Source organism: Cariama cristata, unplaced genomic scaffold (genome assembly GCF_000690535.1).
Source record: "Cariama cristata isolate BGI_N322 unplaced genomic scaffold, ASM69053v1 scaffold18741, whole genome shotgun sequence".
Lineage (NCBI taxonomy): Eukaryota > Metazoa > Chordata > Aves > Cariamiformes > Cariamidae > Cariama > Cariama cristata.
Genome location: NW_009597759.1, coordinates 1 through 27,493, shown reverse-complemented (window position 1 = coordinate 27,493; position 27,493 = coordinate 1). Strand labels below are relative to the sequence as shown.

At 37.6% G+C, this 27,493-nt stretch overlaps 1 protein-coding gene across 1 annotated transcript; it reads right to left on the bottom strand.

The window, feature by feature from the left end:
- Nucleotides 1–23: 23 nt before the first annotated feature.
- On the bottom strand, nt 24–27,379 carry CTNNAL1 (catenin (cadherin-associated protein), alpha-like 1; the record flags this gene model as incomplete). The annotated part of the gene is made up of 15 exons (XM_009709043.1): nt 27,278–27,379; nt 24,673–24,762; nt 24,220–24,390; nt 22,989–23,189; nt 20,037–20,123; nt 16,443–16,601; nt 14,720–14,812; nt 14,261–14,411; nt 7,828–7,865; nt 4,527–4,577; nt 4,271–4,425; nt 3,484–3,532; nt 2,614–2,670; nt 2,353–2,472; nt 24–107 (listed from the first exon to the last, which is right to left on the bottom strand). Coding segments are annotated over exons 1-15 (1,608 nt in total), but the record flags the coding sequence as incomplete, so codon positions are not given.
- Nucleotides 27,380–27,493: the final 114 nt, after the last annotated feature.

Genomic DNA, 27,493 nt, shown 5'->3' with positions numbered 1-27,493 from the left:
ATACTGCAGTACCAAGTACTCACCTTTCTCAGTAATTTGCAGCAAAGTGGAAGAAGTTGGCGTAACAGAGTCAGCACGTTCCTTGTTTTTAGAATGCATGCATCAACCTAGACAAGGCAATGGAGTCAAGGAAGACCACTCATTACTTTTATTAGGCAATTGCTTAATGCATGAGATGATAAACTATTTCAAGCTTGAATAGGTAATATTTGTCCTTCAGAAATCCCTTCTCATCAAAAGGTTTTGCCTACCTTTTTAAAATTTCTTTATATAGTAAATGTAAAGCAACAGCATCCCTTCTGTTAACCCAAGACTTGAGCTAGGAAGCAGAAGGGAATGACACACATCCCAGGAGAAGGAACTAATAATAATATAATATTAAACAGTAACGTAAGTGTCCTGGAAAGCAGCTCTCACCATCCAAGTATGATTCATCACAATTCATCATGTTTTTCCTTTTGTTTTATGTCCTGTCAGCATGATTTAGAAAGCCAGGCATCATGTAAGCCTTACCTTGATACAAGTTACACTAAAAGTTAGATAAATCTTAAAGCATTTGAGTTTATACCTCAAGTCTAATACTCGGCACAGGCCACAAGTCTGGGCCCTCGACAAACATTGATTCGATAGCCTGTTATCACTATGTAATGATACATCACTCTCTATAAACAGCCTGGAATTCCCATTTAGTTTAGCTAGAGAGCATAAAACAAACCAAGCAGTAGCCCTGAGGTGCTCAGTTTGGTTTTGAGTGGCTTGGATGCTCTAGCCAGTTTCAGTCCCTGCTGTAAAGTTGAAACATCTTTTCCGTAGCTCACATCCAGGTGCACAGAAATGGCCTTGTGCACATTGATCGTATTGCTGCTCAGGGATACTTGAAGTTCTTCAAAAAGCCTGACCTCCATTCCCCACTAAGGTTTGCAGATCTACTTCTTGTGGTAACAATGCTGAAACTTTTATAGCAGCTGTATACATATTTACTTAGAACAAATAGGAATAATATCAGAATAAACTCTGGGCAGTCTAGGGTAGACTGCCTACCTACTGAGAAGCAAGCGTGCATTTCAGTCATAGAGTTTTGGGGGTTTGAAATTTGTTACATTTATCTTCAGCATCAACAACAATTATTACAGTGGTGGAAATACAAATTACCTTCATTAATACTTTGATCACCAAAGTCCTTTCTTAATGAGGTACGCTTAATTACAGTTCATATTGCTCTGAATGAACTTCTAGTGGATTACAGTGTTATTATTGTAATCTACTGCATTACAGTATTAGTCCATCTCGTATCATTCAGCTGAAAATTCTCAGTTGCAGCATGACAGAATTCCAGTACCTCTCTCTATCTAGTGGGTAAGTTGAGGGAGATGTTGACAGAAGTTCTTTGGAAAAAAGTTCTCAGCAGTAAAAAGCAATATAAAGTAGTGGAAGCCTATGGACACCTTTCCACCTTTTCTTTTTAAGAGCAGACCAGGAACATCATTGTCTTGGGAAACATTTCTGTAAACTCTTTCACTAACACAGTGAAATCCAAAACCCAAACAATAATTTCAGTACTTTTAGTGACAGGAAGGAAAAAAATCATATTACTTATTTTACTGATTCTTAGACTCTAAAGTTGATAAGCTAGGGTAAGGAAACCGTTCCTTAAAACATTCATATCAACGGTGTGTCTGTGGCCACTGGGCCAGTTGTACAAAAATTGGATATCCATAGTCCCTAAAGAAAACTTTCACATAAACCTGTAGAGTATCCAAGCTATCCACTGGCAGACTTCCATGTACGCCATATTCCGGTGTACCATATTTTGCCTCCTATCAAACGCCGCATGAATGAGGGGGTTGGGTCAGGTCAGGATAAACTTCACTAAAGCTCTTCTTTGGTAATGGGGCAGAAAAAAATTTTTTTTAAAAAAGGCTAGAAAACAATAGCACCCATGCTGAAGAAAATCCCTTCCTGAGGCAAGATAGTGCGGTAAATGGCTTGGATTACAGTTATCAGTGAGGGATGTCCCAATAGTCAAAACATTCTCAGGAAGGGGAACAGTTCTTGCTGTTCTCCCTCTATACTTCACACATCAGCTTCTCCAAACATGTTAAGTGCAAAACAGTACTTGATGTAAATTCCTCTTCCACACAAGGAACGGCAATGATGTATTGCACAGCAGAAAAATGCTTGCACAACAGCATAAAATTTTGTACTTATTAATTTTTATGGTCCTCTGTTAATCCAAGAAGTTCAGCTGTCATGAACTGTTTCATATTTTAACAGGAGCATAAATTAGTAAATTACTGTATTTCAAAACAAGTTAGGTCTTACTTTCAGAAATATCTATAATTTTTGCCTTACCTTTGTAAATGTAGCACTTTTACCCTGAACAGAAGCTTTAGCTGTTATCTGGAGCTGCTTGCACATAGAGATCAGTTTTTCCGCCTCCAACAGAAGCAAAGGTTTGTCATCATTGTGTACCTGAAATGTGTTTCAGGAAGACAAAACCACTCTGTGTTAAAGACTCCAGTATTAAGTTAATGTAGAAGATAGCACAAGCAGCTTTTAAGCAATATCACTAGTGTTGTAAGCTGAATGGTTGTTTTAGAGGTCATACATCACCTGATCAGAAAAGGCATGAAGAGCTGAAGCAAGCTTTGTGCCCTCTGTAGCAAAAATCTGAAAGGGGAGAAAGCATGTTACAAAATGAACCATGATGAAAGATGAGGCTCTTTTTCCTTGTTTTAATCAATAATGTGCTATAAAGTAAAAAGATAGAAGAAAATGTTTGTGATAGTTGTATACATTTATAATCAACAAGTCAGCAGCTTGCAGTGACTTCTGAAATTACAAGCTACACTACAAATTGCCATGCTCCAAGCTAAGCAAAGCTTAAAGACTTTCCCTTTACACATTAAAAAAAAAAAAAGACTTCCAATTATTTTTTGCACTGTAGCAGCTCACAACAGGTTTGTGGGTAGATGATACCTGCCATGTTTGTTTTATTGTCCTGACAAAGGTAACCAGTCTCCTGTTAAACACAGGCGTATCTTGGAAATATCACCCCACAGTCCTTCACTTGGCCCCTTGCCTTTTATTTGTACTATTCAAATTTTTACATCTTCTTTCTTTCCCATGAAAATACCTCTGCTCAGACTAGGATGGAGTATCCGTTAACACTATCAGGGACTGAGCTAAGTGACACAGTGAATACTACTAATGCATTGAAGTCCACTATATTTGCCATAATGCCAGTTTGCTATTCCTATCCTAACTGGAACCTGTTGGTTTAATGAATGATGTCTTAAGCTACTGTTGGAACACTGAAAAGTTAGCTTTCAGAAAGTACGTACCAGAGTTAGGCTGCTTAAAATCTGCAGTTGCTAGTCAACTCATGGTACACTGTACTTATGCGTAAGGAATCAGGCAGTTAAGTTCCAATTTGTTCTTCACTCAGAGCACCTAACTCCTATTTTGTTAGAAATACATTACCTCTGCTTGGTGAAATAAATCTTGAGTAGTTTTCAGAAGTCCTTCTCCTCTGTGGGAAATAATGACAGCAGATATATGCCATGTATAGACTGCAGATTATTTTGCCTGCTACTTGCACGATTTACAGTCTCTCTCTCACCCCCATTCACACCACTGAACTCTAAAATATCAGTCTTTTTGAAGATATCACACACAAAAGTAACTGACTACAGGAACTGTATTTCAAAATATTATATAAACACCTCAGTGGCTAGAGCACTATTAGGAAATTAGTGGTGGTTCAGTTCTCATCGGCTGAACATGGAGAGAAATCCATGTCTCTGGCATACTGAGTATTACCAGACTAGTAGGTAAGAAAAAATCTCAACTCTTATTAAAAAAACCCTAAATTCCTCAAATAAGAAAGCTGACATTGCACAGGCAAGTTTCAGAAGAAAGCACATCAAAGGTCAGTAATTCTAACCTACAGTTATATACCTGTGCTTTAATTTCCTTAATTTTGAAAGCATTTATGAACATGCTTCTTAAAATTTTTGTCCATACCCAAGGGATATTTAAATAGCTGTTCTGCAACAAAACAGATGTTTAGCACTTTAAAAAAACTCCTAATTTTATTACTAAACAGCTTGGAAATTTACAAGAATTTATAAAGCCTAAGGACAGAAATTAAAGCTCCTTTCTGAATGTGTCCCAATTATTATACTTTGAAAATGAAATTGTCTTGTTTCTTACAAACACTGTTAATGCTCTTCTTCCCACCAAAACATGCTGCGTACAGTGTAATTACCTGGTAAATAAATACATGGAGTAGGCCATACTTGACATGCCTTGTCCATGTTGCACGATCTCACTCTCCTGATTCTCCCATTTCTCTGTCTCAGAATCCAGATCAGATGAGAGCAGATGCAATTCTAATCCAAGTTTTGCAATTTTTGCCTGTTCCTGTAAACGGTAACCAAATTTACAGCACTTGAAAATACATTCTTCAGACAAGATTAAAAAAAAATTTTAGAAGTTTTTTAACTAAAATGATGGCATCTTACCTCAGTATCTAGTTTGACTGGCTTTAATGCTTTCAGATTTGCATTATGCTTCTGTTTCAAACAAAAAATAGTGTTTTTAAATAAAAGGAATTAGTAATCATTTTACTAACAAATCATAAGAGGTGGCTCTATACTTAGAGGCAGACTTTGCAGGAGAGTTCCAGTGGTTCAGACAAACTTCTCAGTAGAAGGTGAGAACCTGTTTCGATCTGGCTGTTCTCCTGAAACAGCATGTGCGAACAGGGTCTGCGCCTACAGACACCCTGAAGTTTCAAGGAAAAGATCTCTTCCACAGTTCTCAGACTGCACTTCCTCATGCAGTACCATCTCTTCCCCTTACCCTCTAAGTCCTCAAGTAATGCTTAGGACTAAACAAACGGTCTTGATAATCAAGTACTACTGCACTGATTTTTCCATCAAAGATGACACTGATATAACAGGGACTTGGAAGCTGATTTAGCTAGTGGCAAGCTGATCTGGAGTACAACCCATGTAAATGCTAGTGTGACAATTTAGCTCGTTATTCTGTGTCACTTTGTTGGAGTGGCTGGAAACAAACACTGACACTTTGATCTTTTATGGCTTTCCTTCTTTTATTTAAGTCATGAACTATCTGAAATACCAGCCTGGCTGCAAGTCAAATATTGGCTCAGATTAAACAGTAATTAGTGGTACCGATGTGAGCAGACTATCTGGTAAGGCAGAGCTTGCCAACTGCATAACATAGTAATACAGGATTTGTTGCAAATCACTTGGCGTGTGGAGAGCAGCAGTTCCTGGCTTTAACTTCATGGGCTGGTGCTGTCACTGTGCAAAGAGAGCAAAAAACTAACAGAGATGGGAGCCACAGACTACATTCAGAACCTGCAATAGAGTGCAGAGGAATAGAAAGGACAAAGTTGGTGGCGTAACTTGGAGAGCTGTGAGCCACTGGAGGAGGTTGGATGATAAGAGTGTGGGACCGATATCCTTGTCTGAGAATCTGACGAGAGCTGCTATTCATTAGTGGGAGTACTTGGGCAAATTAAGCTCAGTAATGCCTGAAGGGAAAAAAAAAGCACTCTTCATTGTGAACAGCATCAGAAATAAGCTCCAGTTGCTGTCTCCACCTCTCACTTCAAGAGTTCGAGCAAAAATAAAGTACCAATATAGAAGTTCCTACTGCAATTTGCTGCTCAGTCTAGCTCTCATGCCATTTCTCTTTTCCCACCCCAAAATTTTTAAACACTCTGAATCTTATGTCTACCCAGGTTAGACACTGTAATTCTGCCAATATATTAGAAATACTGATCTCATATTGAAAGACTTAGCAAAAAGTGTAAGAACCACTATGTCTAACTGTCATTTAAGTTGGACCATATTGCATATTAGAGATGCAATTCAAGAAATGCTGGGCTTAAGGCAGAGTCTTAAAAGAAAAAAAGGAACACAAAGCCAAACTAGATTTGTATGTAAATACAAACTTTGGGCTACAAGGTCTGGCAAATATTTAAGCTGCTGAGTGAAGGGTATTCAAGGAAACCAGCACTCTAGCACGGGTAGGTTTTTTCTGCCCACAAATAACTGAAGAAACATCAGAATGTTTGTCAGATTTGTAGTTTTCTCGATTCTAGTGCTCACTCACACTATTTGAATAGGAAAATTGGTAAAAATCAGGTAAGTTATTCTGCTTTCAAAACATGATTTGACACCTAATACTATAGAAAAAAATATACCTGCGCATTACGCACTGAATCATCATTACTGCTCTGTCCTCAACTATGGCATGGTCTAGGATGCCACTCATTACCAGCAAACAGCACAGCTGCAATTAAACAGATGTAACAAAATATGTAATCTAATTAGAACAGTGTGGTTTCTGTGCAGGGACAGGGTGGGCGTTAGCCAGGCAGAGCAGAGCTCTGCAATGGCAGCAGGGAGAGAAGAGGCAGTGCCGAGAGTCACGGCACTGGGAAGAGAGGCAGTTCCAAAGGTCAGTCCATCAGTTAGCCAAAGAAATTACTCTGTGAAGAAACTCTGTTGGCTTATGGATGTAATCCACATTTCCTGTCTACTTTCAAACTGTATATTAATTGTAATCTCCCAGATGTATACATCTTGCAAAATTCGAAAGAAGGCAGCATCCTTTCAAACAACAACAAAGCAGAATTGTTTAAATCCTGGGAACAAAGTTTTTATTGAAAGTATTTTTAAAACACATATGAATCAGTAAGTGGGAATCTGATTTCAAATATCTCTTGTTTAAATTTTGGCTGAAGTCCAGAAGCTATGTAGCTTAGTCAAACCAGTGAGGGACAAAAACCCTATCAAAGTCACTGAACCAATCTATTTTCCAGCCTCAATATTTAGTTCCGTAACCATGAAATTCAGGCATGCTCACCCAGCCTAACACTATATTCTAGTTAAATTTGCAGATTGGATTTATAATGTATGTCCTTTTCTCTTTTCTTTAAGGGTCAGAAGTAGCATATTGTGTTTGAAGTCACAAAATTGCACAACAGGAGACAGGAGATCATTTCACACCCAAACACCTCAACACTACAGGTTAAGGAAAGAAAACAAGGAGAGAAAGAAACAAGCTAAAGCTTACTGTACCTTCTGAGATCATTCTTCCCCTTTTTCCTACCCGTGAAAAGATTCAGCATGTAGCAAATGAATCAAATGACTGATTACATAGTACTAACAAGGTTTAGGAGGCTTCCTAACACAGAGATGCTCTCAGAAACAACGTAATATCAATTATAATCACCTAAGCATATTGATTACCTCACAAATAAACCTGGACATTTGGTGTAGCTTTTTTCTCTGCACTAAAAGTAGTTAAGATCAAAGAAGTAAACAAGAACTCGTTATTTGAAGAGCCTACAACAGGCTTGAACACGCCCATTTGATCCGAATGGGTCAACTCAGGCAACAACATTTAAAAAAATGATCAGATTACCAAGACTTATTTTCAGTATGTCACAGCGTATTCTTACTGTTTCAACAGTAATGATACATTTTTTACTATATAGCGTGACAGTCAAGTACATGGTAAAAAATGTCATATTAATGAACAGGAATTAGTGCTTATGTACAATGAAAGTGATTAAAGCATATTATGAAACTAGTTACCCTAGTTTTCAGTATGTTTGTTATTCATTTAATAAATTGACAAAGTTTGATATTTTACTGTCAGCCATCCAGTCAGGATGCATGTTACCAAGATATTGCTACGTCCTCATCAAGGTGTGACATGGAAAGAAGTCAATTAGTTAATAGCAGATATAAAGTAAATACAACAATCCCAAAAGCAACTTACCCCTGGTCTGGGCAGCGATAAGTAGACACGCTTCTCTCCTATGAAGAACACACACGTTTACACCAAAATTTGTATGCAGATTTTAATCAATGGGCTCACATGCCTTACTTCATCCTTCCTTAACCTGCAGTACTAGAAAAGCCAATTACTTACCTGTAATTCCTCCTCTTTGAATATCGCAGAGGATTCCCTCTCTGTCTTGTGCTTCCAGAGATAAGCCAAGAAGTCTGTACTGTTCAGGTTTTAGCTCTCAGCAACTGGCAGTTAAGAAAGCTTCTCTGAACAGTTTCCCTTAATAAGATTTCTAGTGCCCTGCATGCAATCCACAACTGAGTAAAGAAACTCCCTCCAATGACTGAGTTGCTATTGCTACATGCACTCATTTTGTTGCAAAGTACAGATCATACAATGGTAGTTCCACGTAAGGCTTTTCTTGGAATGGGATGCTGGTTGGCCTAAAATTTGGAGTAGGCAATGCCACTAGTGAGAAATACCTAGACAGGTTTTTCTAAGTAATGCCAATAGAACCCTCATGTTGTATTGCACTGGACATATCCCATGTGCACTGTATTTTATAAAGAAAAAAGTTCTATACATTTTACACACTCATTGAATAATCTCTTATATCCCCAGGAGCCTCAGATATTCCAAGTCTCAGCAAAACAAATGAAAAAAAAAAAATCCTTTTAGGTGTTACATAAAAGTGGATAAGAAGAGTTTATGAGCAAGAGGAAACAGTGCCTGGGCTAACAGCCTAGGATTACGGCTCCAGTTACCAGAAGACTTAATTATCAATGAAGACTTGCATTTATTATAATAGCTTCAGGAAAGGAAAGTCTGCTAAACCAAATTAAAATAAAATAAATAAAAAACGTAAAAGATAGTGAAAAATAGGTTTTACCTGAAGAAACAAAGGGCTACTATAATGGCTATTGGTACCAGGTTTGCATAGAGATGATGCACCTCCACAAAGGACAAGCAACAAACCCCCCTACAATTGCTATTTCCTCCTCGTCTATCAGCTCCTAGAGAAATTCTACTCCGAGTCCTCAGAAGAGAGTTCTCTTCTGCATTCATGATTTTTTAAAAGTATGCTCTTTATTTCCTGACATCCAAGAAAGATCATGAGCTCCATGTCTAGGCAACTGACTTCAAATAAACAAATTTCAGTAAGTTGACAACTGTCCCTCAACCCTCTTGGTAAGTATGAAAAATGTGATTATTCCTTTCTAAGATCATCTCTTCCTTCCCCTACCCAGTTTTGCAAAAGATGAATGAGTTATCAGGGCACAGGCTGCCTAAGTATTTTTTTCAGAATGCAGAGTTATTCAGATATTAACTACCCAAATGTGCATTCAAGCAGGATTTCTCACTAAAGACTGACACAAATTACGAGAAATTATTTACAACATCCTATGGATCAAAACATCAGCTAAAGGGCATGTAAGAAAGCATGTAAAATGTATCAAGAACAAAAGCTAACTTGTAAGTTTAAAATGCTGTAGCATAAACGATCTCCTTGGTGCTATGTAAAAACCTGTTGTGCCATGTTAAAAAAAAAGCTTTGACATGGCAAATGGAACGCCGATGCATACTGAGAGGACAGACTACTCTCACACACAAGGTGGGCATTCAGAATTATGGAAACCAATGGAAAGAGGTGATAAAACAGAAATAAGAAAAAAAAATTGGTTTCGCTCTTCAAGCAATTCCTATTATTTGGCTTTGCAAGGTTTAGTTGCTCACCATATTCAGAAAGAGGAAGGATCTCACTTTTTATTTCTTGGAACATTTAAAAAACAAATGTTTAAAAAACAACAACAACAAAAAACCCACAAAAAAAAAAAACAAAAAAAAAACCCCAACACACACACACAGTAAACCCACCTCACTGGACCCACAGATACCAGATCTTTCAAAAGCACCGATCATCTCAGGCCAGAGATAATCCTACTTCATCAGAAAACACTTATTTATATCAGTACAATCACCAAATTTATATTCGATTCCATTAAGAGAATACACATATATATTTTTTCAGTTATTTAATTTCCTTAGTTCTTAAGTCAGATCTTTGCTATAATAGCAATAGGCTTTTTGCCATATGATGTTCCTTTTATTTATTCGAGTCTGACTTTGTTTTTCTTAATGTGTTTTTTCTTCAACACATTTTTCCTTTTTTATTTTTTTCATTTAGAATTAATTTTTATTATTTCATCCTCTTTGTCTTCCAATTTTCTGCTTTCCAGTAGTTGCAGTCACGTTTTTCCCTCCAAAATGTCTCTATTTCAACTTCTAAATCCTGCTTTTGATTTCACTTCTTATCTGAGAGTAGAATGGCTGCATCCCTGCTTTACCCTTCTTTCTAGGACTCTTAATTTCTAAATTCTGAAATTCTGATCTGTAGCTCCTGTTCATCAACTATGGCCCTCCCAAACCCTCATGGTCATTTACCTCCTCTCAAATCAAGTGGCCCAAACAAAACAGGAGGGCAGAAAAGGAAGTTATCTTCATAAATCAGTCTCTCACTTCTGACCAAGTTACAAGGGAGCAATCACGGGATTATTCCCATTTCTCTCCAGCGTGGTGAAACCAAGAAGTTAGGGGGAGAAAAAAAAAAAAAAAAAAAAAATGGGTTAAAAGAGATTGGCTGACATCCACAGATTGGATCAAGGAAAGGTACTTTGTTAGGTGAGTCATCTCAAAGTGCAAGAGCCTCATAGTTGAGTATCTAACCTAAACTAGTAATTCTGAGAACAAACTGATCCCTTCACATGCTGAACCAAATCTCCCAGCTGACAGAAGCCACCCTTTTGAGGAGCCCGGCACCCTCCTCAGCCCAGACCAGCCACCCAACCTTTCAAACACCAACATCATGCAGAACGAGCCTCCTCACCGTTGGATTAAAAAGTGTTTTAGGATTAAGCAAAAGAAGGCCAACTCTACCTCGCTGTATCGTTCTGCATAGCACAGAGATGCTTTCAAAATACACGTGAGGGTTACTGGGTTGTGATGTGCTCCCCAACTTCCCTCACCCCTACATGCATGTGCACTCCCTGCCCCGAGACAAGCCCGTTTCAATTTGGGCACGATCTGGTGTGATTACATGAAAGTTGAGTAAAATATTGCTTTATTTCCAAATGAAATTTGGCTCTCTATCCATGTAAATTTTGAACCTCAGTATGAGAAATACCTAATTTGCTGATATGAAAGAAACACTGGGTAAGGCGTTACGCAATTGCCCATAAAAATAAAGAAATTAGTATAAACAATGTGAATCTAGTGTAATCAGAAAAATGCTTCATTTATTTGATGTGTCCAGCACATTTAGTCACCATTCAATTTTTGCCTCTTTAGCTGTACTCTGAACTCTCTAACAAAGCCAAACGTTTAAATTGGTAGTACAAAAATACAAGTTTTTCAACTGAGAAGAAAAAAAAAATATATACAGACCTTCTTACTGTAATTCTATCTTTTGTTACACACAATCACAACTCTACTAGGAATAAAGCACTTGCTACATTTTAGTCTGTAAAATAAAGACACTTTTACCAACCTCAACATTAAGACAAGTATCATGAGTTACAAGAAGAATAAATCTTGTAAAATACTGTGAAACTTCATTGTGTTTGGAGGCAAAAGTTTTGTGAATGCCACTCTTATAATCTCTTAGCAAACAAATATTTTAGTTTAATTTATTTATTGGGTCACCAGTTGTGTTTTCTAGGAAGAAAAAATGTTGAAATTATCAAGGTAACTTCAGGGTATTTTCTGGAAGCAAATAGGTGGAGGTATTTGGGTGAGATTTCTTTCCTTCCTTTTTTTTGACAAGAGTCACTCTGAAGTCCAACAAGAGAAAACAAGCAAACAGAAAAAGATTAGCCCACAATACAGAGGAAAACTTTGCAGAAGATGGGTGGATACAGGAGATCAAATTACTTCTAAGGAGATAACTGACAGTTAATATGAAACAATCCAGATTCAGAGAGAAATCCCTTACTAGGCTGGGCCATCAGACAAGGAAAAACGGAGACATGGTTTCTTAAGCATCGTTTTGGCAATACAAGAACTAATGCACCCAAGGCCTTATAAAAAACACAAGCTGCACTTACTGTCTTACCAACAGTGGTATCACAACACTTGATGCTGGAAGAAAGACTGAGGAAATGAGAGACACTAACAGGAACAGACTCATCTGGCTATGCCAAAGAGGAGAAGAAAGTCTTCGCTGCACCCTGGCCCACACATGCTATGGCCTCCAACACACTCAGCAACACCTACCCATTCTCTTCTCTCCCCTTCACGCCATGACATTGGGTTGCCTTGTGAAATGATGCTTTAAAGAAATCGGAAAGTACTACTTTGTGGAAGAGACACTAACAGGAACAGACTCATCTGGCTATGCCAAAGAGGAGAAGAAAGTCTTCGCTGCACCCTGGCCCACACATGCTATGGCCTCCAACACACTCAGCAACACCTACCCATTCTCTTCTCTCCCCTTCACGCCATGACATTGGGTTGCCTTGTGAAATGATGCTTTAAAGAAATCGGAAAGTACTACTTTGTGGAAAATGTCTGTTATCTGCTGTCAACAGCCGCAAGAGAAGAGGAAGTTACTAACTGCAGGAGAGGCTGTGAATCTGCCGCAACACATCAAGAACTGTTTGTTTGGAGAGCCGAGTATATGCTTTGCTCTGGCTGCATGATTCTCATCCTGTTATTTTTAAATATAGTAATATATACATACGTATACACACACGCACACATATATATATAAAAATACATAAAAAGGTTATCATTCAACCCTGCTAGACCATTGTATGAATATGAAAAAAATCAGATATTGCATGATCAGCCCTGCAAATTCCAAATTTACATTAATACACACATAAACACATTAATATTACAGTAACACCATATTTTAAGTTGCATTATATAAAATGTAACGCTATGCTTAAAGAAAGTCAGTATGTCCTTGGCTCCCGAAACAAACAAAAAACCCACTGAAAGTTAAAAGGCCCATAAACAGGATCTCTGATTGCTACACATCTTTATATGGCATTCCAGACCAAGCTAGAAGAGCAAGTAGGGTAACAATCATGTATTTCTCAAACGCCTCAAGTTCCCAATAACCTGTGCTACACACAATTATTGTAAACCCATTTGGAATTTCAATATATGTTTTCCTTTTACAATTCTTCAGGCTCAGACACACATTCATCTAGCAACCAGGAGCAACAATTTAAGGTATTACGCCCTGTGGTTCGTTGTTCACTGTCCTCACAATAAAGTTGGCAGAAAAGAACTGCTTACACAAATACCCGATCAAGTACAGAAAGTTAAACTGGCAAAATAAACTCTAAAAATGAAAAAGGTCTCAGGTTAATAGCAAGACGAAGTACTGTATCGTTGATAAAGTGTCATCTAACCTGAATAAGCAATTACTTTTCCCGTATCTTAGATACAAAAAAATGAAGTCCCTGTATTTAACTAAATCTAAACTTTTAAACCTGAGTGATTTTCTTAAAAATACGACATTCAGTATTATTATATATTACATTCTATCTGTATGCAATTATACCTTAAAGACTGAAACAAACATGTAACCACAAGAAGTATGACAGGCTACATTAAAGACATCATCTGAAAAAAATTATGTTAGACAAAAATGAAAAAAAAAATGGCTTCCATTTTAAAGGTAAATTACCCTATGCTAAAAGTAAACATAGAAATTTTTTTTCTTAAGACTCCAAGGTTTTCTTCTACATGTTGTACAAATACCAATAAACTTACCAACCAGAGAAAATATCCCAAGATTGTGCAGAGTCGTCACAGATTCCATCCAGGAGAAAGGACAGCAGTTTAAAAATCAAATAACTACATTCACTACATTATGAAGTGAATACAAGGCAAGCTGACAGTATAGAATATGTATGTATGTACATATTTTCCAGAAACACAGGAAATTAATTAAACATGTCATACAATCCAAGTTATATTTTGATTGTCATGAACTGACGTCCTAGACAAACCAAAAGGTGGGATGAAAGCCCTACACCCCTAATATTTGGACACCACCGGCAAAGAGCTGTGTTGAATACTTCTGTGTCCTTTGAACAGTTCCATTTGATTTTGCTGGAACTAATCATAGTGCAGAAAGTTAAACATACCTAATTTTACACAAATCAAGCCTTTAAATATTTGGCTGTTTTTCTTTGGGGAAAAAAAAAAAAATCCAATAAGCATCCTAATCGACATCTATACAAAATCAATATATTTGTGTATTGCCAGCTAGACTCCACATTGCCATATGGGATATGGGATTGTTTATCGCACTCTTCTCTAAAGAAGACAGTATTTTTTAAATCACACTTAAAATTCTTAAGACTACATGTCTTGAAAACTATTCTCTATTTCTACATAGCATTCTTACCTCTTCTTCCTTCAAACACATCATTAATTTCTCTTAACAACATAGACATGTCACTCAGTTGAGACTCCCAGGCCTCACAGAACACCTCTAGATTTTCTTTTGCAATCTTGCTAGATGGATGTAATGCCAGTGTTTCTGCAGCAGAAATTATCTGGACAGAGAGCAAAATAGTTGCTATTGGAAGTCCTAGTACATAGTGTTGCACACGAATTCACAAATGCCTTCACAGTCAAAACACAAAATTTAACTGTTACTATTACGTCTTTGTAGTGTATTCATTTGACATTTGCAGGCCTGAAGATCTTCCTTGTGCATTCTTTTAGCTACCACCCAACATTAAAGTGTAACTCTTTCTTAGAACTGCATTGAACAGTTCAACATTAGGTCTCCAAAAATTCATACAAGTAATTTTTATTGATTTATGTCCAGTAGAAACGGCCAGATAAAAGCTAAGCATACCTGTGGGCCAGTGACCTGAAAAGTATCTTCTGCATGTATGCAAGTAATCTCGAGGGGCTCAGTTCCAGAAACATGCCTCAATAAGCGACACATCTAAATATTTTTTATAAATTTAAAGAGAAAAGAATGGAAAAAATATGCTTTCATTAGTAGTGAGAAAAGGTGTACATGCACAAACACACATACACAAAGTTATTGACAGTCCTCTCAGAAACTTATAGGGGACTGCACAGCTGGGTTTTTCTCAGGGAGCATTTACAATAAAAACAGGTCTAAATCCTGACTTGGAATGTGTAGAAAATCATCAAGAGAAAGAAAAGTGTTAATAAATAAATGAAAATAAAAAAACAATTTCACATATTTATGACTGAATACAACTGAAAGTAATCAGACACCTATGGAACTATGGAAAAACTGTAGCATAAATGACTTCACCAAAACAGTCCTATTCAGCAATTAGCAACCATGTGGAAAATTTAGGCTTTCATCATCCAGAGGACAGAATTATCTTTGAGCAAATCAGCATCAAATTAGTTTAAGAAGAAATACTGTTTCCTTTCACAGTAAGCAAAATGTAGTCATCTTTTTTTTTATATATAAATAAGATTAAGAGAGAACTTGGGGCTGAGAAGGAACATCAATGTTTTCAGATCAAAAGGAGAATTCCTAAGACTGAGACAGCACATACGAAACTGCGCTGTCCATCATGAGAAATGCTATAAGGCCTCACATACAAACACTATTTAACCTCATGGTTGTGCCTGGGAAAAAAAAAATAAAAATCTGTGTCTCACTGGAACACTAATTAGTCACAGAAAAAGGGGACATTAAAGCCAAAATTAAAAACCCACAGCATCGATTTGCCAGTCCCTCAAGTTCGAGGGTCTTGCTTCTGCATATTCATACTTCTGGGATGAATCTTCAAGCCCCACATGACAAATGACTTCACCAGAAATTAATTAGTATTAGATGCTATGCAAGTATAGCTGCTGGCATCACCATGTTCCAGATCAACATGCTGTATCGTTGTATGTCTCCTACTGCTACAGTCACTTCTGCTCGTCTGTCAGAGAAGAGAGCAACAAGGTGTATGTGGCAGACATCCTCTCCGCAGGCACTCCCACACACAGAGCCGTGATCTCTCAGTAGTCTTGGAAGTCCTATTTGTTCACATGTGTGGATACTACCATACGAAATCATGAATGCATTAGTACATGAAATATACACACTGCTTCTCATGAAGGAGAAAAGAATTTTAGTGGTCCTCTTGACTCACAAAAACTACACAAGATCTTCAAAACTGCCAAGTTCACTGCATTAAGAAACTTAACCTTACATTTCCAGCATTCTTAAAATGTGTCTTTGGATTCCGCTGTTGTTGGACACCTACTGCTTGAAAGAAAAAGGCTATCCTCTCTACTTGGATCTAGAAATCTATTTTTTAATGAGTATTTTAGCCTCAATATATATATACAGATTGAGTCTAGATCCAGAAGGAGAATTGGGTATGACTGTACATCCCTTCTACAACAACCGTATGCCCCAGTGACACCTCTGGCTCAGACCCTACCACAAACAATACAAAATTCAACACTATACTAGGAAAACAAAATAAAATAAAAATCACAAAAAACACAGACCAAAGCCTTCCTAAAGAAATTAAGACAAATCTGGCCACTCATTTTCTAAGTGCCTTACAAAACGAAAGCAGCCATGAACTCACCTCAACAAGTTGTTCTTTTTGCTCTGATAGCTTGCAAGTATATTCTGCTACAGCTTCAAGATTTCCTTCTACTCCTGTGATTTTTAATGCTTTGAGAACCATATGATCTGTATGGTATTTTAGCAGATCTGCTGCCAAAGATGTTGCTGCACTGTGGACCTTGAGGAGATTAAAAGAAGAAGGAGAGATAAACCTTGGAAGGAAAAAAATTTCATCCAGTACCAAGTCAAATAAACTTATGAGACAGATTGATTTTTCCAAGAAGCAAAAAATTTACTGCCATGAAAGCTCACATACAGCTTGCATATTATCTGGGGCTTTAATTCTTCAATTACTATTCAAAGTACAAAAATATGATCCACTGCTCTCCAAAAAAAACCCCACAACCAAATGAGAAAAAAAAAAAAGAGCAGCAAAAAAAAAAGAGCAGCTGGGTAAAATGACGACATGAAGCTATCACACTGTTGCTTTCTGATAATGTTACAGCTGGAAAAAAAACAGCTGCATGAACTTGTGGGGCACCAAGTTCAGCATTAGCATGGCACAAGGGCCACTCCTCATGAAGAACACACATTAAACTGTGTGAATCAGACTGAAGCCACACAGCATCTGAGTTTATAATACATCAGAAATGAAGTTCCTATGAATAAACTGAATTCCCAGTGATGCAAAGAAAAGCTTGAATATAATTAGCTTGTGACACAGCCTTAGAAAAGTAAAAAGCATCTTTTCTGCAAAGAGACTGAAGCCAGAGATGGGTCTTGGAGAAGTCTCACTCTCCCTACACTCCCAAGAAGCAAGGAGAAGCTTCCCCTTGAAACACATCCCTAAATCCAGACACACTTTCAGATCCATGGATCTGCCGAAATTGTACTGTGAAGGACTGTGCTTGACAACAGTTATCAGCGACAGCTGCTGCTACTTCTAGTGACCAGTCACAGTAGGTTTACCTATGCCCTGTCATCAGCCCCATTTTAGAAACATAGCTAAAAACAAAATAGCAACCTCTTATGAGTCTTGTAATACTACAGTCACTTTGCTGGACTGCACTGAATACACAACAAACTTAGCTGTTCACGAAGAAAGTTATTTTTCAAGTGCTTATGAATGCAATGAGCTTGACATTGTGACACTGGTGGGCCTCAACTCAGTTCAGTAGAACAATACGTTGCTTTTTTCATTCCACTGGACTCTACCTATTTTTACCCCCTTCCACTGGAAGCACTTCCTGTGCAGTCCAGAATTACGGGTTTTTTTGCTTCTTTTTTAATTTCATGCAAAAAACCTGAATTGTTGCCTCAAAACCTGCTGTGACTGTTTTTTAGAGGAAAAAAAAAAGCTATGACAACCTGTTATAAACTATTTATATAGCATTGCTCATATGTCATTAAAAATTAGCACAAAGAACTGATCTTGAAAATGAAGTCAGCTCTGAAGAAAGGATATCTGCAATGCTTGTAATGTTGGAGTAGGAACTGGCAATTCTGATTTATATGTAGGCTACACAGAGATTACCTTTTCATTACAGATTCTTTTCATCTTGATCTAAAAAAGAAATTTACTTCTACTTAATGCTGTCTCTGATTATTAGCAGGAAAATCATCTCAAGGAAGGAACATACTTTTGTTTCTTCCATAAAGTGACAAGGATGGGAAAGAACTACTTTTAACAAGGCTGTCTTGTGTTCTTGGCCATCCAGGCTCTCAAAAACATTCAAATTAGACATAATACTTAAATTTCACCAACAGAGATCCTGGTTTCTGACTGATAAACTGCAGCACTTGAAGCCAGACTGACAGGACAGTCGTCCTCAGCCATGGACAGAAGCATGGCTACTCTGCGATCAATCCAATCACTACATAGAGAACAAGGAAAATGACATAATACTTTAAATTTACTTCTACGAGTAGCATGAATCCTGTGCCTTTTAAAAAAGCTCCTACTAAGCAAGCTTTCATACTCAACAGGTCACCAAAGCAAGTCATACAGAACTCAGGATTTGTTAGTTCAGAAATCCAAACCCACTCAATTTGCTCTGCTATTTCTAAAACAGCGCGCTACGTTTTCACTTGCATTGCTTTTAATTCGGAGCCACACCACAGGGCACAGGTAAGCAACTATTTTGTATTTTATGCCACCTCTGTTAGCTGGTTTACAGAAGGTAATTTTCTATTATTGTCACCTGACAAAATTCTTTAACTTAAATGTGGTAAATGTGTAGGCGTTGTTGCATGACATTTTCATAAACAGAAACCTGTGGGCAGGACAATATGGTAAGATTTACATTTATGGAGCTGCAAGAAAATACAAGATATTAATGATTTCTTCCACATACTACATTCCAGCCACCTTTGGCTTTTTGATCTATGCAATTACATAGATATACACTATTTTGACTGGGAACCCTTCCTCCTCATTCAGCACATGGGAGCAATGTTACTCGAAAAGGATGATCTTACAGTTAAAGTAGCTGAATGTCATTCTGGAAAAGCTCTGCTACTGACTTCCTACATAATGGTGACCAAAGAAAAAACTATTAATCATAGTGCACAAATTATGTACCCTCCATTTTCTGGGAGCTCAACACACCACCTGACAGCAGAAGCACAAAACACTTCACTGCAACTGAAACAGATTCAAAGCACTGCTCAAATCTTCAGGACAGCTGCAGGAATTATAATCTGGAAGACAAAACTTCTTATTTTGCCTCTATTAAAAAATATGCAGCATGATTTTTTGAGCAGTCAAGGTCTTCCAGTTACAGTAGGTGAGAGCTCAGTCTAAGCAAGTTCACCGTACTTCTCTAACATCTTTGCACTGCTCTGTAGCCTAGTATTGAAACCCTCGTTGTCCTTGGTCTTCATTTCTCCATCTGTTTAAAGGAAAACTAATATAAACCAGTTGAAAAGATATCTGAATGCTCGGCAAATATTTTGGAAGCTGCCAGAAACCAGTCATTCTGTATTTGGCTCAAATCTGTGGAAAGGACAAGGCAGTAATGCTATCCATTAACGAGGCGAGGAGGACTCTGATCAGCAGATGAGGCAGCTATCTCGTATGTGTATGTAAGTTAACACAAACCATGCTTGCATTTAGGACAAAAATGATTTACAACAGGTACATATACAGCTGCCAACAGCCTAGAAAAATACCCAAGTATAAGGCACTGTCATAACACATTTCTGCTACAGAAATCAATAGAACAGGTTAAGTACAAACAAACAGCAAACCTAATTTATTCTTTCAAGCACACACTACAAGAAAAAGTATTTAAAACAGTGATGCATGCATCCTCAAGGAAAGTTTAGTCATTATGTTTAAAGTAATGATTACATACATGGTCCTTATTTCCAAATACTTCCCCTTTTTTTGTTGTCAGAGTTAGCAAAGAGTCTATGTATCCAATATATTTCTAATCAGTTTTAAGTAAGGACAGAGAAGATCACTGCATGCTAGCTCCCTGATGTAACTCTGATTTAGCTACTCTTGACTACAAAAGCAGATAATAGCCTTTCTGGGTACAGGATCCTCTTTTACAAATTCACATACAATTCAAGCTTTTATTCAGTTTATCTTTGCTTAAACTAGACTTACCTCTCTTTTAAGTTCATTCATGCACTGGCATGTTTTTAAAATGGCTACTTCCAAGTCTTCCATGAGATCCTTTGTCTTCTGGTTTTGCTACAAGCCAAATAAAGCAACCGACAAAACATTACACAAAAACCCCAGCAAATTCCACCTTCACATCATGTGTCATTACTTCAAGATGCTTCAGAAGATAGCCTTTTCTTTCTAGATAAAATGTTTTCATTTGTACATCCTATACTTGAAAAATTCTTATATAGAAACAGTTATCACCAAATCAAATCTAAAAATAATAGTGATGCAAGCTAATTGAGTGTTTCTGTTCAACAGGAATTTATTTCTAAACCTCACTGAGTTTTTTTTTCAGGAAAAGGGTTTCCTTAAGCTTTACAACTTCCAAAAATCTTCTGTCTAAACATCCTAAAGTAAAGGAACAGTTTAAGGCATTTTAAATTTTTTTTAAAATATAAACACCCTTTTAAAATAAAGTGGTACTAAAAATGTTACACCAAATGTTCTATATTGAATTACAAAAAGGTTACTTAAAGCATCCTTGTAAGACTTTAGATCATTCTCTAATTTAAACAAGTACAGCAGCTAAGAACATTTTGTTGAGGTAGCTTCAAGACAGAGCTCCCACTTCTGCAAATAGCACCCATCTATGGAACCACCCAAATGTCAAGACACATACACTGGGAAAAGGGTTAAGTAGCAGTGATTTTGCATTCTCCTCCAAAATACATTGGAAACAACCATCCCAAGTCAGACCGTTAACATGGACATAGATGCAAAAAAAATTTAGACCCTCAGAGTCTAAATTAACATAAACATACACATATAAAATGTGTGTGGGTACAGACATGCACACCCTCCATTTTATTTAAAGGAAAAAACCCCACCCAAGCCAATATGATCATTTTCTCAGGTATTCTTATCTAAGTCTCAAAGCTACCTGTCTCTCAAATTTAATGCTTTAAGTAATTTGTGTAAAAGTGTAACATCACAAAATCACTTTTAACATGAGGAACATAATGTTTCATACTCACTAGAGTGTCCTTTTAATTTCTTTTACTTATTTAATGTGCACATTTTTGCTCCTTCTATATGCAACTTTTTTTTTTTTTTTTAACACAAGTGAAGGAATTGACTAGCCAAAACAAGGTTACAGGAAAATCTAAAATAGGACAGTAGCTTGCAATCTTATGAGCTCAAACATACACAGGAAGGACTTAGAAACATTTAGAATTCAATCAACAGCATTAGATTATCTGTTGTGGTCCAGCTAGTTTTCATTAACATACCGTAATACAAAAAAGAGCAGATCAGTGATGTCAGTCTAGTTTACCTAGGTTAAGACACTTCTGTTTTAAAATACAGTCACTGAAGACTCACAGTTACTCTGCTTGCCAAAAGGAAGCATGGCGAGTGGAAAGGGAAATAACTGGGCACTCTAAGAGCACTACATACCCTTCAGCTCGTGTATCCCCAAGGTATGATAATAATTTTTTTTTTAAATCAACAATTCCACTTGAATTATTCAGAAAATATTCACCCTTTGATGAAGCTGCTGAGATGAAACTAAAAAGCTACCTCAGTGAGCTGATGCTACTTTATCTGCTTACTGCGTCTTCAGTCACAGCTAGGCTGGGTTATTTATTAATGAAAATACTTAATGCGTAAGCACACGTGCATGCCCAAGTGTTTTCACGGATCATATATATGCACAGTCTTGTACTAAGCTCTCATTTCTATCACTTGAAATGTAGCATGTAAATTATTTAGAGGTGATCATTTTCCACCAGTAACAGAGCTTAGAAATATCCAAGCGTACTGGTTTTGGTTGCCACAGAACTAATTTGCTTCCTAGTATCTGGTATGGTGCTGGTTTGGATTTGTGATAAAAACAGTGTTGGTAACGCAGGACTGTGCTCGCTATTGCTGAGCAGTGCTTACGCAGCTGCTGACCAGGCCTAACCACCAACATAAAACTAAACACAGGTTTCTTATAGTTACGGGAGTCTATGCAATTAATATTCTGTATGTGTCTTCTTTGTAATAGCAACAGTCTGTATTATCAGCAAGATTCATATGCTCTTCAAACCGCACTAGTGTGTTGAGAACACCTGACTGCAGCATCTGATTCAAAGAGGAGAAAAGGAACAAAAATGCTTTCTCACAAGTAATACACTCAGTTAAGTAGGTACCCTATACTAGTACACATCTGCCATATTTCAGAGTGTCAATAAGATTTTGTGCTGTATGTTTCCCCAGGAACAAGACTGAAAGCAAGTCTGCATCAAAAACAAAAACTGTATTTTGCATCTCTGCTCTTCCTCCCCCTTTTGCATGTATCTTCTATCATCTTCAGGAACAAGGTAAGACAAATGACTCAGGGAGGCTTAATGTGCTTCTCCTCGAAAAAGCAAATCTTGTAAAAAGGACAAACAAAAATTGCCTGTAAGTCCTAGTGTCTCTTTGCTCTCTCTCCTCTCTCCACAAGATAAAAAACCCAGACTTTTTTTTAGAATATTTCCCTTTTCAGTAGTTTAACTGTTTTCAATATTCTGTTGAAAACAAGGAATAGGAACTGTGGTCACTGCCATGGAATCAAGACAATTGAAGTCTCTGAACTACTCCACCAAAAGACCTAATTGTTTAAGACTGTGCAATGATAATTCCATTCACCTTCTTGTTTCCACTCACAGTTTCATTAAAATTAAGACTTCCACCACTAGTAGACTAATGTAGCCATCACAGAATCAATGATGCAATACCAGTGGGGTAGGGGGAGGACAGAACATATTGAAGCTGCAGAAGCACAGAATAAACTCCGGCTTCCTTGATCAGCTCTCACTGCGAGGAATACACACAGTTCTCTCTTCCTAGACCAGAGAAACACTGCATTAAAAATTTCTTTCCAAAGTAGAGGTGAAAAGATTTACTTTGCTAAAAAGCTCTTACAGCTTGCATCCACACTGAAACCAGCTGCTCTAGTTCCATTTTAGCCTGTTTAGACAGCTCCAAAATGTGTTCTCTGTGCTCATGACTGGTATAGGCAGAGTCTGTGAAGTCCTCCGTATGTTCCAGGATAACTTCCAGCATTGTCGAAAGGTTCTCTTTTGAGAGAAAATAAAGATTCTCACGAAGTCCCTCTACCTTATTCTGAAAAAGAAGCAGATCAGTTCCTTGAGAATTTATGTGGTTACACAGTTGTGACGCAAATGCAGAAAGCAGATGTATAATTTTACATTTTATTTTTCTCCTCAGCACCTTTTTTTTAATTATTCACTTAGTTTCAAAGTAATCCAACAATTTGCTTGCACCCAGACCTCCAGTTCAGGGTTTGGGAATTTTTTTTTTTAATGTAATAATACCATCAGCAAATTACTGGCAACTTATCAGAACTAACAGCAGATACATTATTTTTCTACTGTTTTCAATAAAAAGTTTTTAAGTTTAGTAAGTTTCAGAAAATGTGTATTCAGATTTTGTTTGATCTTTCCACATCCATATCATCTCTTTTGAGTACTTTTCCAAAAATTTACATGTAGCAAGTTTAATACCTTGAGGTACTTCGCAAAAATGTCAACCAAATTTTAAAGGGGGAGGAAATAGATAAATAAAAATAACAATAAAATCAAAGTGACAGACTCCAAAGAAATAACACATGGTTGTTCATTAACTGTTCTTAACTGAGTATGAAATTTAGAAAAGCCTTTGTCAGGAAAAATTGAGCTACAAGATACAATTTCAATTCAGAACATTTCCTTTGAATGACAGTTTGCTCTTTTAAATGTTTGGATTATTATTTTTGAGTGCAGTTTTAAAAATACTACCAATTACAAGCAAGAATTCTTCAACAACAACTATTTTAATGAAGTTCTGATCAGTATCCTGACACTTAAGTTTATTCAATGTCAAGGCATCACCTCAATAAAACATTACAGTTCTGAATACATTCGGATTCAGGAGGAGATGGCAAGTATCAGAAAGCGTATTTTGGCAACGACAATAAATTGTAATCACCTCTTGTCAGATTCTCTAACATTTTGGGACAGTTATTTAAGTTAACACTGCTGAAAAGATGCAGCTCCATCATTTTGAATTTAAAAAAAAAAATATTTTTTTTTTCCAAAATCCTAGTTTTGAGGTAATTTATTAGGCTGTAGAAAACTATTATTTGTACTCTTACCTTGAATTCTTTGATGCCAGAATATATGCTGATGGGGGCCATTTCATTTTCTCCGTTTGGTCTAGAGTCAGTTACAATTTCTATTACTTGTTCCAAAGCTAATCTCATCCGATGAAAAACTCCATCTTTGTTTATACGAGCAGATTCACAGTCTGGATGCCTCAGACAAGTCTTTTTAAAGAAAGGAAAGTAAGTATTGTGAAAGAGCACACATGCAGTATGCTTCCTGCTAAGGCTAGAATGTGATGAATTCTTTCTGTTAAACTGCTATTGTGTTAAGTAGAATTCATACCATTATTAAGAATACAAAGATTTTCCTCTACTCATTCTTTACTCTTAAACTCTTCTTTAACATGAAATTTAAAGTGGGGCTGAGAGAAAAGTCAGCTAACCTGCCAGATACCATACTCCATGATTTATCCAAGTTGTGTAAGAGGGTGTATACTCACTCACCTTTGAAGCGGTTAGGAGCATCATGGTGCACTTCTCAAGAACAGCCCTAGATGCTGCCATTCTAGCCTTTTTCTTCTCATCCTTCAAATCCTAAACACCAAAAGTAAAAAATGACCTGAATATTACACAGTATCTAAAACGCTAACTGCTTGTAAGACTGGAAAAAGGAAACTCTCTCGCAGATGGATGGTTTGTGAGAAAGCCTCTTTATGTCTGAGAACTGCTATTTTCAGCCTAACTCATGATCTAGAACTTGCTTGTCAGACAGATTTTAATTTACATATTTATTCTTGGCTCTATTAAATTCAGATTTCAAAGAGGAAGATCTCAGAGATACAGAGCATATTATGTAAACTGTCACTAATTTTGCTATCTTTATCATGTAGCACTATTCATAAAATAGAAAAATGACGGGAAAAGAATAGCTGACTAAAAATATTTTCTGAAATGGGTGGAGGGTAAGGCAGAGACAGAGAACATCAGCTTTTCATTGTACTGCAGTGAAGGAAATGTAAAATAAATCTTTTGTCTACTGGAGTGTTATATTTACTACATACCAGCAATAAAGTTTTAACAGGCTAAAAAAGTAATTGCTCTGTAGAAAGGCACCGAGTACAGAAACTTTTCAAGAACTCTCCAGAGACAGGGATATACCTGCAAAACGGAGCTAGACACCCACAAAAGTTCATCAAAAGAGAAGAATTTAGAGTCCAAATTGGGATGGGCGTGGGAGGGAGGGAAGAAGGTAAGACATGAATCCCTCAACATGTAACAGGGTCTAACAAGGAAGAACTTGCAAAGCTACAACTACCATCTTCTCAATGCTCACAAAGACAGCTGAGTCCTCTTTGAGTGTTAAACAGGCAACTGAATGGGACCAGCTGAAAAGGGAACAGTTTACAGGATGGAATTATCCTAATTTAGCCTAGATTAACAAAAAAAACTGGATAAATCAAAGCAGCAGTCTGTTTTGACATTTTTATAAAAATCTTACTTAGAAACTACAGAAACCCTGTAAGATCAAAATCCCCTGTTCTTTACAAAAAAAAGAACAGCTCATTTCTGAAATTCTGACATTACATTCTGATAAATCTGACCCCACTCAAGAGTTTCTGGCATACTTATAATTATACTAAGGAAAAATACTTTGAGGTACGTTTCCTCTCAGTAAAACTAACAATGCCACATAGCAGCCTACACACTGCAAAGTGAGCGTATCAAGAAAGTCCTGACACAATTTATAAAGTAGTAATGATTTTCCAAAAGAGTCAAGTAGGCAAGGAGGGAAGAGACAAAGACCAGTTAACACTGAAAACCAGAAACAGTTGAAAGGAATATCACTTACTAGTAACGCATTTCTCGCTTTCCAAGGAACAACTGCTATGAATATATCAGGAAAAAATAAAGAGAGTTCATTTCCAAGCAGTTATTTCCTTCAACTACAGGTAGCTCTTCCAGAATTGATTCTTTGATGCTGAGCATGTATGTACTTAAAAAACATCAACAGTAAAAGGAGATGCATGAGGTTGGCCAATTGTTTACACGAACTGAATTCTGAATTTTGCTGGATTTTAGGGACTCTGTATAAATGTATCAGACCCTGGTTCAGCTCTGAATGGAGGATTTGATTGCCAAGGGCAAGCAACTAGAGGTCACAACAGAAGTCTTAAGCCTCAGCAAACCTTTTATTTACATGGAAGTAGCAGCAAAAAGCTTCCTGCATGAATGAAAGGTTTTGAAAGAGTAGCTGAATGCAAGAAGTAAAAAACCATTACCCCAACGTAAGAAAGTTTTGAGTTAAACCTAGAAAAGTCATAGAATCATAGAATGGTTTGTTTGGAAGGAACCTTAAAGATCATCTAGTTCCACCCCCTTGGCCATGGGCAGGGACACCTTCCACTAGACCAGATTGCTCAAAGCCCCATCCAACCTGGTCTTGAAAACTTACAGGGATGGGGCATCCACAGCTTCTCTGGGTGACCTGTACCAGTGCCTCACTACCCTCACAGGGAAGAATTTCTTCCTAGTATCTAATCTAAATCTTCCCTCTTCCAGTTTAAAGCCATTGCCCCTTGTCCTGTCACTACACGCCCTTATAGAAAGTCCCTCCGCACCTTTCTTGTAGGCCCCTTTTAGGTACTGGAAGGCTGCTCTAAGGTCTCCCCAGAGCCTTCTCTTCTCCAGGCTGAACAACCCCAACTCTCTCAGCCTTTCTTCATAGGAGAAGTGGATCATCTTCATGGCCTCCTCTGGACTCGCTCCAACAGGTCCATGTCCTTCTTGTGCTGAGGACCCCAGACCTGAAGGTAGTACTGCAGGGGGGGGTCTCACCAGAGCAGAGCAGAGGGGCAGAATCCCCTCCCTCAACCTGCTGGTCACACTGCTTTGGATGCAGCCCAGGATACGGTTGGCTTTCTGGCGTGCTAGGGCATACTGCCGGGTCACGTTGAGTGTCTCGTCAACCAGCAACACCAAGTCTTTCTCCTCAGGGCTGCTCTTAATCCATTCTCCATCCAGCCTGTATTTGTGTTTCGGATTGCCCCAACCCATGTGCAGGACCTTGCACTTGGCCTTGCTGAACTTGATGAGGTTCACACAAGCCCACCTCTTGCACGCCATCTCTTGGAGGGCGCCCGCCCAGCCAATTCCTTATCCGCTGAGTGTTCCATCCGTCAAATCCATGTCTCTCCAATTCAGAGACAGGCATGTCATGCGTGACAGTGTCAAATGCTTTGCACAAGTCCAGGTAGATGACATCAGTTGCTTTTCCCTTCTCTGCCAGCGCTGTAACACCATTTTAGAAGGCCACCAAATTTATCAT